The following is a 15,611-nucleotide window of genomic DNA, read 5'->3' as shown; positions in this document are numbered from 1 at the left end:
ATGTCTTGGTGGTAGAAACAGATGACAAAGTCGCTCCTGCACTCCGTGGAAGACCAGAGGTGTTTGTCACCGTCGGGGTTGGTTTGGACCGAGGAGTTGACGGGTTAACAGTCGTCGTCTGGAGGAGGTGTGTTTATTGGCGCTTTAGTAATCTTTGGCCCCGGGTCCTCGACTTGGGCGGGTTCCTTTTGATGCAGCGGCGAGGTTCGGTGGCGGCTGCCGTTACCTGGGCATATGAGCTGGTGCCTTGCTTTGGCGGTGCAGCGGCGCTGGATGAAGACGACAAGTTCGACGAGGATGACTTTGGTGTTATGGACGAGGCAGCAGCCTGCAGCGAGGAAGATCGTGATGCCGATGCCGATGCCGATGCCGATGCCGATGCCGATGCCGATGCCGATGCCGATGCCGATGCCGATGCCGACTGTTGATTCTGTCCGAGCACTCCGACCGATATTGTTGACGCCGAAGCAGTCGATGTTGCGCTGGACACTGCCGCTGACGATGAAGACTGGCTCGCCGTTGTCACGGCCGCTGACAGGAAGGATGATGGTCTTGTCTCCGAAGATGACAGAGAGGTAGTGGGAACAGTCGATGCCACTGTCGACTGAGGGAAGAGCGATGATGGCGACGTTGATAAGGAGGCTGAGACTTGAGAGGCCTGACCTGTGATTACTATCCCCGTGCTTGTGGGCGACGACCGAGGGGTGGCTTGTGGAAGACAAGACCGCGAGTATACCGCCGAAAGATCGACATCCTGCCCGCAAGCAATCCAGAGCTTAGTAAAGTGTTTTCATCGACGCTACTTGTCCATCAAAGAATATATCGCCGTCTCGCTTTACCATGCACTGGCACCTGGATAGCAGCAAGTACCTACCGATGGATTGGACGAGTTGGAAAGATAGGGATAGATCTGGCCCATGCATCTGTATGAACAAGCATAGCCGATGGTCAGCAGAGAGGCATCGTCCAGCATCTGCTCAGATATGCCCCGGATCTACCTACGATGAACATGACACTGTAATATTCGGACTGTTAAGCTCGGCTTGGATGACTTCGATGCCACAGTAGGTAAAGTCGTTTTCGGATGGTTGTGATGGGGCACAAAGCGGGTTGGTGCTTGGTGATAAGTAGAGCGGGGCATAGACGATGCTCCCGAGTGTGAAAATATTGGTGAAGGAGGCCTCGCACTGGGACAATGACGATGCGAACTTGGTGAGTGACCGGGACTGGCGGACAGCGACATTGGCGAGAACTTAAAGCCAATGAATTGGGCAAGCTGTCTGAGGCGGATTTGATGACTCCAAGCTGGAGGGAGAGAGGTCGTCGAAGCAATGGGCAAAACAGCGAGCAAAGCAACTTACAAACTGTGAAGTATTCGCGATCAGGCTGGCATAGGATACCGAGCAGGCCGGATTTGAGCACACGGCATCAAGAAAGTAGGTAAAGTTCGATCCGAAGAACGGCTGCGCGCCACCTGAAAACGAACAGCTCTGATGCACCAGATGGATAGTAAGATGCTGAGCCAGCAGATCTGCAGATCAACGCATGCATCGTCCGTGGGCGTGGCCTGGACTGATTCGTTCTGATGACGTCCTGAAGCACGCCATCCGACTCACCTGGCTCAAGCTCCGAAGACCGGTTTCAAAGGCCGATTGGCAGCCGGCACTGAGGTTGGCGATCTGCCCCCCAAAGTTGGGTCCGCCAATAGATGTCTGCCCGACACAGTTTACTTCGTATGCGGATGAGAGCCGTGTGCCCTGGTGTTCGGACAAACAGTCGTCAGTATCAACTCGGGGGGGGGCGTGCTGGCGACGGCCCACAAATCGTGCGTGCAATAGGACTATCCAGCATTACGTTTGAGCCAAAGAACGGTGAGGAAATGAATGCTTGATTGGCAGCGATGCATCTGCAAGTGCGGTTCACAAACAAAGAGGATCAGATGGGCAGTTCTGGAAGTGAGACATGGGTGTGGCTGGCTCATTGTCCGGTTGAGTATAAGTCTCCCCGAGCGGCGCGGAATCGGCGTTAGATCTTACGGAGTGCAGACTTGCGAGAATGCTAGCGGCGACCCTGGAATTCCCTGGAGATCACTCAGGATCTCCTGGATGCATGGAGCACCAGTGGAGTTGTTGAGGGCACACACGCTAGAGTTGGTCGACGTCGGCAGGATCGAAAGCAGAGATGCGACGTCAAAAGAGTTTTGAAGGGTGCACTGCGACGAAGAGAATTGAGATTAGCAAGCGCACGCGATGCATCCATATTCGTCGTGAGTGACGAAATGCCTTTCGTGGATTCGCCGGGATGGGGGGATGGGCATATATCGCAGGAAATGCCCGTGTGCCGCCGAGACATACATACCGCTGACGATATGCTCTGGAGTGACCCCAACAAAACCGGGGGACAAGAGTTGCTGGAGCACGAGCTCGATATAACTTGGCCGAGTGTCTGGGAGTCGCTCAGATTGAGTAGGAGCAGAGATCGAAACCCGCAATTCTGTAGACATGCAAACAGAGGTGTCAGCGGGCGGGTGCTCGGCCGTGTCGAGGGTGCTTGAGGATGAGCGTTGATTCAATCGATGGCCACAGATCGAATTTGGAGAACTAGGTGATGGGACAGCGAAGTTACCGAAAGCAGTTGCGGATCGGCGGTCTGGAGAGCGTTGGTGCAAGGGTCACGCCGTGGTAGTCGCATGTCGAGATAGGCACCCGATGTCGGTGTGCACAGCACCAGAAGCGCCAGAAGCAGCAGGAGCCATCCGGGTCGTGGCTTCATGGGGGTGCTGGGGCACGGCAGAACCTGCGCGGAGGCGGACATCGATGTCGGAGGACACGGGAAGGGACGATAGTGTTCGACACGCGGGATGGTAGTGGCCAGGGGGGTGTGAGAACTAGGAGCGAGTCGCCCAGGCGGGTTTGTCATGACCAGGAGAAGCGAAGGAGGTCGAGGCAGACGTGGGCTCGTTCGGCCAAGCCGGCTTGAGCTCTGCTGCCGTTTTATCCAGGCGGACCTTGGCCGGCGGCGTGGGTCCTCCAAGAGCCCCCGACATGTCGCCGACGCAAAGACGCAAGCGGAAGGAGCAAGGATCTGGACGAGACAGCCCAGCCGCCGAGGAGCAAGACGCAAGTCGAGTCCAGGAAGAGCAACTTGCGGCCCGTGGGAGGCAGCCCAGGCAGCGGCCACACAGCCAAAGCCGCTGACATGCAGGAGCAAGACATGGGTGCATCTGCGGCCACCACAGCGCAAGTGGGTTCCACGCTGGTCGACAGGAGCGGCGAGTGTCCTGGTCGGCGCTGCTGCCTCTCGTGCCGACGACGATGCATGTCTGCTCCGTGCACTGGCTCCTGGGATACTCAGCCAAGTTGCTTGTCCTGCACCCTCCCAGCCATGCGATATGCCCCTGCATTGGGCTCGACCGCACCACCATTGTGCTATCACTGCGCATCGTTTAAGAAAGGCCGTGTTGTGATCAAAGACGACATGCGCTTGTGTATCGAGCAGGATGTATTGAACAGGATGTATTGAACAGGGCGTATTGAACAGGGCGTATATGTCGTCGACGAGTGTGCCAGAGATAGGAACATGAAGCCGCGGTGGAGATGTGGAGACGATGTGGCCGACGATCTGCAGAAACGACGCCAGGACAGAGGGTGTCTGGAACCGATTCAATCAGTGTCGGTTCCGGAGAATTCAATGCCGTTCTGGCATATCGAAGGAAGGTCGGTAAGTACGTACGATGTCCGTTTCAATGCCAACACCATGCATTCGGGGCTTGCACGCCGGCACTGACCTCGCGATAGATGTCCTGAAGCTTGGCCGAAGTGACTCCGTCGCTGATCAGCCGCCTCAGCCACTCCACCTCCATCTTGTATTCTAGATTACCGCCAGCACCCCAGAGGCCAGCGTTTCCACATCGAAGAGCAGTCATGGCAGGAAAGGGCAACAGGCGGTGTGTCAGCATACATCCAGAGAAGGCCGCGGCATTAGCGCATCTCACGGCATCTCCACCAGCACATGCGCGGATAGTCGGGCTCTGCTCGCCAGGTTTACCTGTGATTCGCCTTTCCAGGTCCTGGATTATACCCGAGTGTTGATGAATCTCGCATTGTCGTTGCTCCTCAATATTTCGCTGCTTGACCCGAAACTTTCTCGAGGAGATGCAGTTTTGCATGCGGCGGCGCTCCTGCTTGGTCATCGGCGCCATCGGGTTGCTCTGTGAGCACTCTGCATCCACGGCCGGTTCCACATGGGCTAGTAGGGAGCCGACTGGCTGTCCATCGCCGCCCATAGCGTCTGAGCAGTCGGGTGAGCTCCTGGGTTGCTGGTGATCGAAAATGAGCCCGGGGTGTTGTTGGGCCGCGGGAGAGGAACAAACCGATACGGAGCAGTCTGGGGCTGATGGATGAGTCTGGTCAGCAGCGACGGCTGCAAACGAGTCGGCCTCAAGCTCGCACGGCCAAATGTCGCTGTAGAAAATCTCGGCCAACACATCTCTCAAGTGTCCAGGGTCGTCCGGGTTGGAGAACTGGTCGTGGCAGCAGTCGACATGCATGCGCCGAATGTGTGGATGCTCTGGGAGCGGACTGCTGCCGTCGGGACAGGCTCCGTTGCCTTGCAGGAGACAAAAGTCCTGAAAGTCTATGTGGAGGGCATCGCCATCACAGTTCACCGGCGATAACGAGCCCACCGAGCCCTCCATGCTCTGGGCTATTGGGGCAAAGAGCGAGTCGAGGCTGGATTGGCCTTCGTACGCATGGGTGGCAGCCATGGCTGCCGGTGTCTGGGTCAAGGCGCAGCTGTCGAGATGATCAAGGCAGACAAGGTTGTGGTCGAGCTGATTGTGGAGAGGTGGATGCTGATAGCCATGGTCGTGATGATGATGATGGTGGTGGTGGTGTTGTGGGACGCTTACGATCGCCTGTTGGAGAGTGTCCGGAGAGTGAGAGGCCGCTACCGGCTGTAATGGAGCTGCAAGCGCTGGATAGTACGGATAGACGGACAGAGACGGATCAACATAGTTGGGGTAGAAGAAATAAAAGTCGTGCGAGCCGTGCTGGTGGACGGGCTGCTGCTCTGGCGGCTGGCTCGTCTCTGGGGGCTTGGGAGCCAGTCGAGGACCCAATGTGGCGAGCTGTCCGACGTCCAGCGGGGCTACCGACGCCCCATTTGCAGTTCCATTGGAGGCAGTGGCCAACGAGGAGGCCGAGGTCGATGCCGTAACTGCGGCTGGAGCAGGCTGGGTGGGTCGAGGCAGCAGCACCTTTCGGTTCCTGCCGGTGCTGGCAATCACGGGCAGCTTGTGGGTGCAGAACACAGCCCGATCGCAGGTTCTCGGACGCCCTGTCGCCATCGAGTTTCGAGAACGAATGCGGTCAGCGAAGGAGCAATGTCAGCGGCATGGAGGGATGCAGAATGGGTGCAGAATGGGGTGCCAGGAACCAACAGCGTTGAGTTGCGATGGGATCGCAGACCTACCTCGCTTCTTTCCCGCTGTGGCAGCAGGCTTATCCTTGATCTGCGACATGGAGCTTGTGGAGCAGCGGCTGCGGTGCTGGATCGAGAGCAAGCGCCGGGCGTCTGGCCGATGGTGGGCTGAAGAAAAGCTGTCCGGCTGGGAGGGGTCGGCCGCAACTTGGGAGGTCGCTTTTTTGGAGAAACGATTGGCTGGATTTGACGAGAGCGTGACACAGACAGGTGGCTCAAGCACAAGACGGTGAAAGGTTCGGCTGGTATATATGCCAAAAGCATCTCATTCACGGCACCGACCCAATGCTGCAGTCACGGTGCTATCGACCCGTCTGGCGCACTTCTGGGCCATGCTGCTGGCGGGCGCCACTGTAGGTGTGTATTCTGAAGCCATGGCGACAGCAGCTTCCAGAATCCCTACACATTCGTCAAGACGGGGTGTGCTCCGCGTGCCGATAGGAATGATGGGCACTATTGACCGCACTGTATTTGTGTCTCGCTCGGGAGACTCGGCCGCAGGAAGCAAACAGCGGCGCGATGCGGGATTGCGTCTATGCTTTCTTTGCCATGGCCTGATACAGCTCGTCGTTGGCTTTCTTCAGGAGCGAGTTGTTATGCTTCAGCTTGGAGATCTCCAGCTTGAGTCGCTCGATCTCGTTGAGATGCTCGTCACTGCCCTGTTGCGTAATCAGCGACAGGGTCTGTTGGACCGATGCCGCCGATCTCTCGTCCGATGGGCCGGGTGGCTGCTGCTGTCGACGTTGTAGAGAGTGTCAGAGAAGTCATCCAACCAACAGGGGAGTTCGAGCCAGCCGCGAACAAGGGTAGCACTACGATGTTGTGGGAACCACTCACCAGGTTGAACCCAGGCTCTGGCAGGATGATCTTGTCGTCGTCTCCGGTTGACAACCCGTCTGTCTCGGCCGACTTTTGGTAGCGCTTGAGAGCGCGAGGCGCGGGCCGGATGGGCTTGGCATTTGCATCCAGTAATTCGGGGGGTCGGAAAATGATCGTGGCGCTCGTAACGGCCGCTGAATGAGGGCAATGCAGATATGACCGGCATTCGCACGACGAGGCAGGTATTCACCGGGCGTTAGGTGGGATGCCGATATGACATGGTGGATCGACTGGCAGACCCATGGACGCGCACGGTAAATGGGCTGGACAGGGATGTGCCAATGCACACAAGAGCACACACCTTTGTGCTGGGCAAAGTTGCGGATCGCCTGTCGACTTGATGTATCCCACACAATCGCTGTGCCGTCTTCCGAGCTCGAGAGCATCAGCGAGCCGTCAAACGAAAGACACAGATCTGTGATCGTCTGGCTGGTTGGATGCAACCACGCAGCGCAATTGTCATCCATCACAGCGGGAATGGGTGTTATCAGGGCCGTGGTGCATCAAGCGCGTATAGCTCGGGTTGATTCCGCTGTCGATTTTTAGGATAGATGCCGTTTCAGTGCACATGCCTACCTGTGTCCCTGATAGACGAGATTCTCATGCGAGCCATCCTCGACAGAGCCTTGCTTTGGCGCTGTCACGCTGTATCCTGTCTCTTGCTCGTTTTTGTAGAGACGGGTGCCGTAGATGAGGCCATCGGATCCGCCTGCATACAGGCACGTCTCGAGGGCGTTGACGGCCACGGACGTCACTGGCTTTGGGTAGTTGACGGTGACCAAAGGAGTTCCTGTCGCTAGCTCCCATATCTAAAGCAACAGCACAAAGCTTTGTCAGCATCCACGTCCCTCGCAAAAAAGATTGCCATAGAAGTGGTGTTGGCGTGCTGGTAAAGTCGCCCCGATCGACGGACTGGAGGTCATGCCGGTCGAACACAAGTCCAACATACTCTGCATGTTCGGTCGAAAGAGGACGTGAACACCCTGGCATGCCCGGCCATGCCGACGCTGCAGGCAACATCGGTGACAGGAAGGGTATGTCCAGAGAGCGTGTGGAACGGGGCCGGAGACTCGGGCCCGCTTGGGTCGAGGACGCTAGAAGACACCAGATTGCGACAGAGTGCGAGGCTCAGTGGTTTTGGCGACCCGATGCATCGGAACAGCATCTCTCCGGGAATCGGCGATAACAGGCGACCAAGGCGTCCCTTCAGATCAAGTGATATCCGCAACGGAGAGTGCGAATCTTAAGCGACCATTACCTGCCCATCAGCCAGACGTTTGCAATCGAGTCTTCACTGCCGGTCACGAAGAAGGCGTCATCGGAAGTAAAGCATACTGCCTTGATGGCCTTGTAGTGGGCATCAAACATCTTCAGGAGACTGCCTGTCGCAAGCTGAGGCAGCGGATGGGTGTTAGTGTCTGGCTAACAGCAATCGGATCGTCTGGCATCAATGGCTCTGCTCTGCATGCCGTGGTCATGGCCCTGCACATCGATGCTCGTGTGCACTCCAATGATCATGGCATGATAGCCCGTTCTCGAACAGCAGCATCGGAGAGATTGTCTGCTTACCTCCCATACATAAACTCGCCCCGACTGGCTGCCTCCCACACAGATAGACCCGTTGTGTGAAGCGACGATTGCAGCAAGCTTTTCGGGAACCACGAACTTGGCCTGAAATTGCTCCTGTTGGCCAGAGAACAGCACCGCGGGCGGGAGAGAAGAGCAACTGGATCAGTTGGATGCTGATGGGACTCAGACGTGACTCTTCGGCTGCTCCATATTGCTTCGCACAGCGTCACGCAGCTCAATCCCGTTCTGCCTCTTGGCCGCTGCCATGTTTCTTGCCGTTCGATCGTGCATCCGACAGGCATCAGGCGGCCCGCGGCTGCTCGCTGCTGTCGTCGAGCACATCCCCAAGCGATCGCGGCTCGGAACAACAACTAGCTGTCTCCAGCAACCAACCTTTGTCCATGACCAGTAGTTGATAACAGCCTTGTCGCTCTGGGCTACCAACAACCCCGACGTCGTCAGCGAGCCGTTGACACCGGCGACAGCCGAAAGCACGCGGCCCGTGGATTTGTTGCCCTTGAGTGATGCCAGCACGGTGCCGGACCGGATGTCCCAAAGGAATATACCGGTGTCCGCCGAGGACGCAGTCACAGCCACTTCGCTCAGCATCGTTTCGGTCGGTGGGATGCGCCCTGGGCCAGGACGAGAAAGGCGATCTGGGTCCGCGCTCGCAGCGGAAGAGGAACATTTTCTGGGTCATGTGAGTGCCACAGTGCCCTGCGCCACAGACAGTCCAGCCTGCCGTGGCCAGCATTCCCACGACAACCAAGAGCCGACTGGGCCGAGCTGCTCGGCGAGGAATGTCTATTGCGCCAGCCTTGTGTCCGGGGATCCCAAACAACGAATTGTTATTCGATGCCGGAGAGGTGTTGGCCAGAGCTGCTTGCAGTAATTCGCCAGGGCGCCAACAAGGTCGGTCCGACTTGAGTCCAGATCGTTTGTGGCGCCAAGGCCGTCCTGACTCAAGCTGGAGCAGCCACGGCAGCGGGCTTCGACAGCGGCTTCATCATCACATCAATCGTTATGAGTGCCGCGGCAACCCGACCCGACCCAGAGTCCTCGGCCGGCATCCGCCGTGCCGCATCGCCTCTGCAAGCCGATGGCCACCCCGACGCGTTCCCCAGCGAGCAAACTGATGCAACCGGTTTGCTCCAGCCAGCGCCTCACGCGATGCCGGACTATCTCTCCGAAATCAACGAGGAGCCTGAAGTCTCGCTGAGCGCTCGGCTGAGCGATAATGACTTTCAAGAAGCCGAGCTCACGGCATGCCCGATCGACTCGGTGGACGACCTCGATGAACCCGTCGTTCCCACCGACGACGAAATCTTTCCCCTCTATCGCGACATGCTCCAGAGCGAACGGAAAGCCGAGCTGGAGCGCATCGAGCACAGCTTCGGGGATTCTCAATTGCGGAATCGCGAGCCTACTTTTGCCTTGGGCCGAGCCGAGTCGATCCGTGCAGCACGCAGCCGCACCAGCACTCGCAAGCTCACCAAGAGCGTTCGACGCGGGCTCGCAGAAACCGAGAGCAATCTCGCTGAGCTGAGTGACGAACTGTACCAGGCGCGGGTAAGTACAGCCGGGGGAGTCTAGATGTCGGCGGTTATGCATTCTCGACAACCAAAGTTGCGAGTGTCCTCTGCCAGACTTTCGATCGCGTTGTCTTGCTATTATCGACTCGGTTCGCGACCCGCAAAGGCCCTCGGCTTATGGTCGCTCGTCTCTGAGAGTCGCGCCAGTCCCGAAAGGAATGCCAGTTTCGAACCCGGTTGCGGTGTTGTCTTGCTTTCGCTCACTATTATGGCTTTTTCGGGGCCCCTCCCTGCCTGGCTTGTGCCTCACAGAGCCTCCAACAAATGAGTCTACGTGAAATCGAAAAGCTCGAAGTGGAGATGAGGGCGCTCTCAAAGGCCACCAAACGAACCACCGAGCGTCATGTCGCTATTTCAGACGACAAAAGCGTTGCAGGACTGGCTGACGATGGCTACCGAGCCAAGAAGATCAAGAATCTCACATCCGAGCGAGCAATCCAAGTGTCGGTCGTCGAGCAGTGCCAGCAATTGATATCAAAGATCCAGGAGGCTGTGGGCCCCACCGAGCGCTTGCTGACCCGATTAGAGGAGACCCAGGACAAGTTCGCCGTCAGCCAGGGCGACCAAGGTACCGCCATATGCAACCGCCAAGTGCCGCTCGGAAAGGCCATGCGACGTCCAGACAAGATTCGAGAATCAGGAAAACCCAAAGGGAGCACTCGGCCCTCGGAAACGTCGTTTCGTGACAAAGGAGAGGTTTTCCAGTTCCCCACCGAAGTACTTCCGAAGCTGCCTGAGAAGGTGAGACTGCAGCCATAGGCTCATCATCAATGACCGCCCAGATCAATGTGCGGCCCGGAGACCGTTGTGCTGCCGGAATCAGAGCCGGTTGCTGGATGCAGCATGGGATACGTTACAACGCATGCATATTGAACGAGTGACGCTGGTATGTGTGTTCACCAAGGGATGCCTGAAGCGACTGACGTGAAGCACCGCTCTGCTTCTTCTGGATACGCCAAACCATCATATCGGCTACCTCCGTTTTTGTCTCTTGAGACATCAGGTGGTAATAGAAAGACATCGCCGGCAACCAGAAGCTGCATCCACTCACCAGTCCCCAACTCGTCGCAAATCCAAGGCACTGGAGAGCGCACACGGGGCGCTCCCGGGTCAGTCCACAAAACGCACCACTGCAATCAACAGCCGGCCCAAGCCAGACCGAATCATGGAAATATTGGATACCATCGTACGGGAGGAGTTTGTCAAGAGCCGGAAGAACAGGTCTCGCGAGCACATTTGGGCCAAGCTGTGTCGCCAGTTCCAAGACAGCCAGAAGGATACCGTGGCTGTAGAGCGAGAGACTGCTAGAGGTCTGATGCACACTCCATTGGCTGCGAAGGATGACGACAGCTACGAGGATGGGACAGAGCGAGAGCTGGCTCCGAGTGCAGCTGCGATTGCCGACCGACCGAAATCTGGATTCGACAAGTTTGACTCGCAGGCAGACCTCTCCAAGTCCCCGGCCAAGAAGCACATTCCCGTCCCGCATCACGTTGTGAGGTCGGCTAAAGAAGATGTCCCGCTCTATCTGAGCTCCACGGCGCCGTTTACGGCGAGCCCATCCAAGGTCATGTTCAAGGACTACACCCCGGGCATGGTTTACAGCAAAACAGTCACCGTCACGAACACAAGCTGCATGGCCAACTCATTCCGGCTGCTGCCCATCTCGGTGGACCTTGCAAGCTTCTTTGAGGTCACAGAGAAGCCATCGGGCCGCCTCAGTGCCGGCATGGTCTGCGAACTGACTGTCATCTTCCGTCCTCCCGGAGATTTCAGCGACGATGTCTCCCAGGGCCTGATCCGGTTCTCCTCCGAGTTTGGCGATGGCTTCGCTATCGAGGTGGGATGCCGAACACGCAAATGCGTGCCCGTGGTGGACACCATCGCGGGCAAGGGTATGCTGGCCTTCAAGCTGGACTATACTGCCCTGATTCCAGCCGAGAGTCTGATCGATCCTGCGGAGCATCTCAAGCCCGGCAGAAAGGTCTCGAGTTTGCACTACATTACCGAGGGTCGCGAGGTTGTTGTCGACTTTGGGGCGTGCATCGTCGGCGACTCGGTCTTTCGAGTGATCGAGCTCAAGAATCTCGGCAGCATTGATGTCGACTACACGCTCCGACCCGACCGGCAGGAGAACCTATCTCAAGACGTGCCCCCCGCTGCCATATCATCCTTCCAGATCGTCCATGGCAGCAGCGCCACTTTGAAGGGCTACCGCCATAGCAAGGTGAGGATCGAGTATCGCCCAGGGCTTGACATTGCCGAGTCCAAGAAGGAAATACAGACCTTCTTTGTCGAGTTCGGAAACGAAAAATGCAGCCCGATCCGGCTCCGGTGCGTTGCCGTCGGTACGCGGGCGCCGATCCAAGTGGACCACACCCAAGTCAACTTCAACATGTGCGTCATCGGCAGCACATACCGGGACTGCCTGAGCTTTTCAAACTGTGGATCAATCGCTCTCAAGATCTGGATAGAGGTGTCTCTCTCGGATGTGGAAGAGAGCTCTGATCGCAATCCAGCAAGCCCAGGCGCCTCTCCGATGCAAGCCAATCACGGCGAGATCCTCTCGATTCAGATCCCACAGGTGGGCGAGATCGACATTTCACCCGGCACAGCCTTTGTTCAGCCAAGCGAGCCCTTCCAGGTGTGGTTTGCGTTCAAGCCCTCGCTTGGAAGCCATGAGGCCGATATGGTGGGCTCCAAGCCCTTCAAGCTCAAGGCCGTGGTGCGATACACCCACTCTGGAGTCAGCTGCAGCATCCCGCTCACCATCATGGGCAACATCACCACAGTCGACGTGTCGTTCGAGTACCCAAGCAACGCCAGCAACATATCGTTTGGACCGTGCTCTGTGTACGAGGCTAAACATGCGGCGCTCCGGATCAAAAATCACTCGATGCTGCCGCAAAAGCTGCGATTCAGGTCGTCTCATGCGTGCCTGACGTTCCTGGAGCAGTCCCTGAACAGCAAGGAGGCCGGGACAGAGCACTTTGTTGAAGTGGGTCCCTCGCAGATTGTGTCCAAGACCCTTCAGTTTTTGCCCTCGGAAGAGGGCCATCACGAGATGAAAATCATGTGCATGTCCACTTGGAACAAGCGCTGGGAGATCAAGTGCACAGGCTTTGGTATAAAGCCGCTCCTGCGGTTCGGGCAGAATGAAGTCATTTTCGCAACGACCGGTCGAGGAAGCACCCGCACAACCAAGGTCCGGCTGATACACAACTCCAGAAGCTCGACGACAGCACAGCAAGGGTCACAGTCCATGTCCCTGGACGATGTCAGCGGCCTGGCCGATGGCAAAAGAGAGGTGGAGTTTCAGTTTGGAAAACCAATCGTTGTCCACGTCTATGAGGGCGAATCTCTGGACTACGGGGCTGAATGGAAGTCCAAGGCTACGAGCAGCCGAGTCACCACAGCCATCCAAGATGCCTCGATCCATGCCTCGCAGCACGGCGAAGTCAACCTTGTCGTTTGTCCCAGCCATGGTACCGTCGGACAGGGCAAGACAGCGAGTATCGAGATCAGGCTCGTCACCAAGTTGCCACCCAGTCCCAGCAGCAGCCCGCCTGAGAGAGCTCCAACGCCATCCAAACTCATCGCCAAAGGCTCAGGCGTACCGGCTATGAATCGCTCGGATACGCTGAGGGACAAAGACAGGGACAAGGACAGGGATAAAGATAAAGATCGTCAAAAGGAACGCGATACCCTCGGCCAGTCAATTGGAGTGCCTCGAGAGATTGATCGGGCTGGCTCAACAAGCATGCTCGATATCGGCTCGCTCAAGTCGGCCATTCCCCCGTCTGTCTGGGTCGTGTTCCATGTGCCGTGCCACATCAAGGAGCACATGCCGACTCCCCGCATACCGCCAAACTCAAAGACCCCCCGCAAATTCAGCGACACCCCGAGCGAGAGTCGAGCGACGATCCTGTATCTGCGTGTGCTGGCGCACTTGGTGCTGCCCAATCTCGCTCTGAACAACGAGAGCCAGGTGGTGGACTTTGGTGTCGTCCCCCTGGGCAAGCGCTTCGTGCTATCGCGCAACGCAAAGAACATTGGCGTCGAGCCCTTCCAGCCCATTTGCGAAGGAATCAATCCCATCGGCCCATTCTCGCAAGTGAGCACCTTGCGAATGACCGACCCCGAGGCCATATCCGAGCTCAAGATCGCATTCTGCCCAGACGCATGCCACAAGTTCTACAGCACCATCTACATCACCAACCAGATCTGTCGTATTCCACTCTATCTGATTGGCGAGGGCATCATCCCATCGGTTACGATCGAGCCGAGCACCAAGTACCTTGGCTTTGGCGACATTCCCTTTGGGGAGACTGGCGTCAAGAGCTTCAAGCTGATCAATCACAGCACCATCGCTGTCTCTTGCCGCGTCGAGCTCGAGTCCACCCAGCGATTCCTAGATGTCTCCATCCCACGCGAAGCCAGGGCGAGAGGGTGGAAAGGCCGACAGATCTTCACTGTGTCCCCATGGAAAGCGACGGTTCAGCCCAGCGCCAGCACCGAGTTCCAGGTGCACTTTGCCCCAGATTATCCGTCGGAATGCTACTTTGACACGGTGTTGGTCTATGTCGAAGGTTTCGACCGGCCCCACCAAATCGAGGTGCACGGCAGAGCATGGGCATACAATTGCTATGTCCAAGGCTACGAAATCGATACAAGCTACCGGCTGTCGTCACTCGGTCGCTCCTATGTGTCGCAGACAGACAAGCATCAATTCATGAAACTCTACAAACTCGACGGCCTGTCGCTGCTGACCGAGGACGAGATGGAACGGCCAGGAAGCAGAAAGGGCAAGAAAGATGCATCAGGTCCCAAAGACAAGGATAAGGACAAAGACAAGGACAGAGAGAAAGACAGAGAGAAGGACATGCACAAGGATAGGGACAAAGACACCACCAGCGGCTCGGACGACAAGTCAACGTCCTCGGATCTGAAGAGCATCCACACTCGAGCGTTGGAGGTGATCACGCGCGTGTCCAACGTCCATTTCGGCCAGGTTCGCTGCGTATGGAAGCAAAACCCTGTCGATGGCAGCTGGACACTGCCGGCCGGCAGCGAGATTCTGCACATTGTCAACGCCAAGCCGAACAACCTCAAGGGCGACTTGAAGAAGCCGCCTGTGGTCGAGTATACCGTTGAGCCGCTCAACGGCACTTTTGAGTTCGACAGGGATTCCGATAGCTACATTATCCGGACGCAGCGATACCTGATGCGAAGCGATACCACCTTCAGCTTTACTCTCGAGCCGACCAAGGGAACTGTCGATTTTGGAGCAAGCAAGGGCTTGAAGCTGCTGCTGAGAGCACCCACCAAGGAATTTTGGAAAGAGCTCAAGAAGCATGAGGAGCCAAGCACCGATGCGACACTGCACAAGTTTGCTTCGGCCGAACAGCTGCCCGAGGTCGAAACCTGTCTTATCATCACAACCAAGGGCGGTTACCGATTCCAGGAGCCCAAGGGCACAGCTATGGACCAGCAAGTGTGGGTCATCAAGCTATCGTCAGTCCATCCGTGAGAGCCCGACGGTGCAGTCCCTCCGAGAGTGATATAGTACGCTCTGTTTGCTTCAGAACTGTGATCGCGTGTCAGAATAGATTGTGAGAGCATGTTTGTGTATTCAGCATTCTGAAGAGTGGCGCAGTCTCCACTTGTGCCATGCGATGCAATTAAATGTTGAGTTTATTGATCCGCCTCAGCCGCTTCAAAAGCGCTTGAGTTGCCTGGGCTCCTTTGGAGGCTGACAGATCGTCCAAAGTCTCTGTGGGGAGAGCCGCTCGGTCGAGAATGGGTTCGTCGCTGGCGTCAAAATGGTCATCGTAACGGAATTCGAGCGGAGCTTGGTACTCTTCGATGTTATGCCGGCGAATGGCACCAAGGCTATTACAATCGAATGTATCCGGGATAACTGGGGCATGCTGGTAGTTTGGTCTGGAAGATGAAACGTGCTTGCGCTTGGTCGCAGGAAACAGCTGCTCCAGTCGGCGTGATGCACATTCGATGGCTCTATCGGCGGGAGCAGTGTGAGACACAGGCTAGACAGCGACGACGTGCTGAGGCATGGGCGCCGGGGAAGCT

At 57.0% G+C, this 15,611-nt stretch overlaps 4 protein-coding genes across 4 annotated transcripts; 1 reads left to right on the top strand and 3 right to left on the bottom strand.

Moving 5' to 3' along the window:
* Window positions 1-1,002: 1,002 nt before the first annotated feature.
* BJ171DRAFT_565902 (uncharacterized protein) lies at window positions 1,003-2,949 on the bottom strand (the record flags this gene model as incomplete). The annotated part of the gene is made up of 7 exons (XM_053113376.1): window positions 2,626-2,949; window positions 2,359-2,493; window positions 2,037-2,212; window positions 1,855-1,906; window positions 1,617-1,757; window positions 1,362-1,490; window positions 1,003-1,187 (listed from the first exon to the last, which is right to left on the bottom strand). Coding segments are annotated over exons 1-7 (1,110 nt in total), but the record flags the coding sequence as incomplete, so codon positions are not given.
* A 508-nt stretch (window positions 2,950-3,457) lies between these two features.
* On the bottom strand, window positions 3,458-5,682 carry BJ171DRAFT_493219 (uncharacterized protein). The gene is made up of 4 exons (XM_053109892.1): window positions 5,473-5,682; window positions 4,048-5,337; window positions 3,788-3,870; window positions 3,458-3,698 (listed from the first exon to the last, which is right to left on the bottom strand). The coding sequence occupies exons 1-4, from the start codon at window positions 5,519-5,521 to the stop codon at window positions 3,663-3,665; spliced, it is 1,458 nt and encodes a 485-aa protein (XP_052969688.1). The 5' UTR covers window positions 5,522-5,682; the 3' UTR covers window positions 3,458-3,662.
* Window positions 5,683-5,821: 139 nt separating this feature from the next.
* Window positions 5,822-8,563, bottom strand: BJ171DRAFT_493217 (quinon protein alcohol dehydrogenase-like superfamily). The gene is made up of 8 exons (XM_053109891.1): window positions 8,323-8,563; window positions 7,930-8,043; window positions 7,619-7,752; window positions 7,310-7,454; window positions 6,937-7,169; window positions 6,662-6,789; window positions 6,319-6,494; window positions 5,822-6,215 (listed from the first exon to the last, which is right to left on the bottom strand). Exons 1-8 carry the CDS (start codon window positions 8,536-8,538, stop codon window positions 6,015-6,017), a joined length of 1,347 nt encoding a protein of 448 aa, XP_052969687.1. The 5' UTR covers window positions 8,539-8,563; the 3' UTR covers window positions 5,822-6,014.
* A 190-nt stretch (window positions 8,564-8,753) lies between these two features.
* BJ171DRAFT_638368 (uncharacterized protein) lies at window positions 8,754-15,144 on the top strand. The gene is made up of 4 exons (XM_053115742.1): window positions 8,754-9,498; window positions 9,774-10,089; window positions 10,213-10,262; window positions 10,576-15,144. Exons 1-4 carry the CDS (start codon window positions 8,953-8,955, stop codon window positions 15,049-15,051), a joined length of 5,388 nt encoding a protein of 1,795 aa, XP_052969686.1. The 5' UTR covers window positions 8,754-8,952; the 3' UTR covers window positions 15,052-15,144.
* The last annotated feature ends 467 nt before the right edge of the window (window positions 15,145-15,611 follow it).

This window comes from Polychytrium aggregatum (assembly GCF_025602895.1).
Source record: "Polychytrium aggregatum strain JEL109 chromosome Unknown BJ171scaffold_7, whole genome shotgun sequence".
NCBI classification, from domain to species: Eukaryota; Fungi; Chytridiomycota; class Chytridiomycetes; order Polychytriales; genus Polychytrium; species Polychytrium aggregatum.
This window is presented reverse-complemented; position numbering and strand designations above follow the sequence as displayed.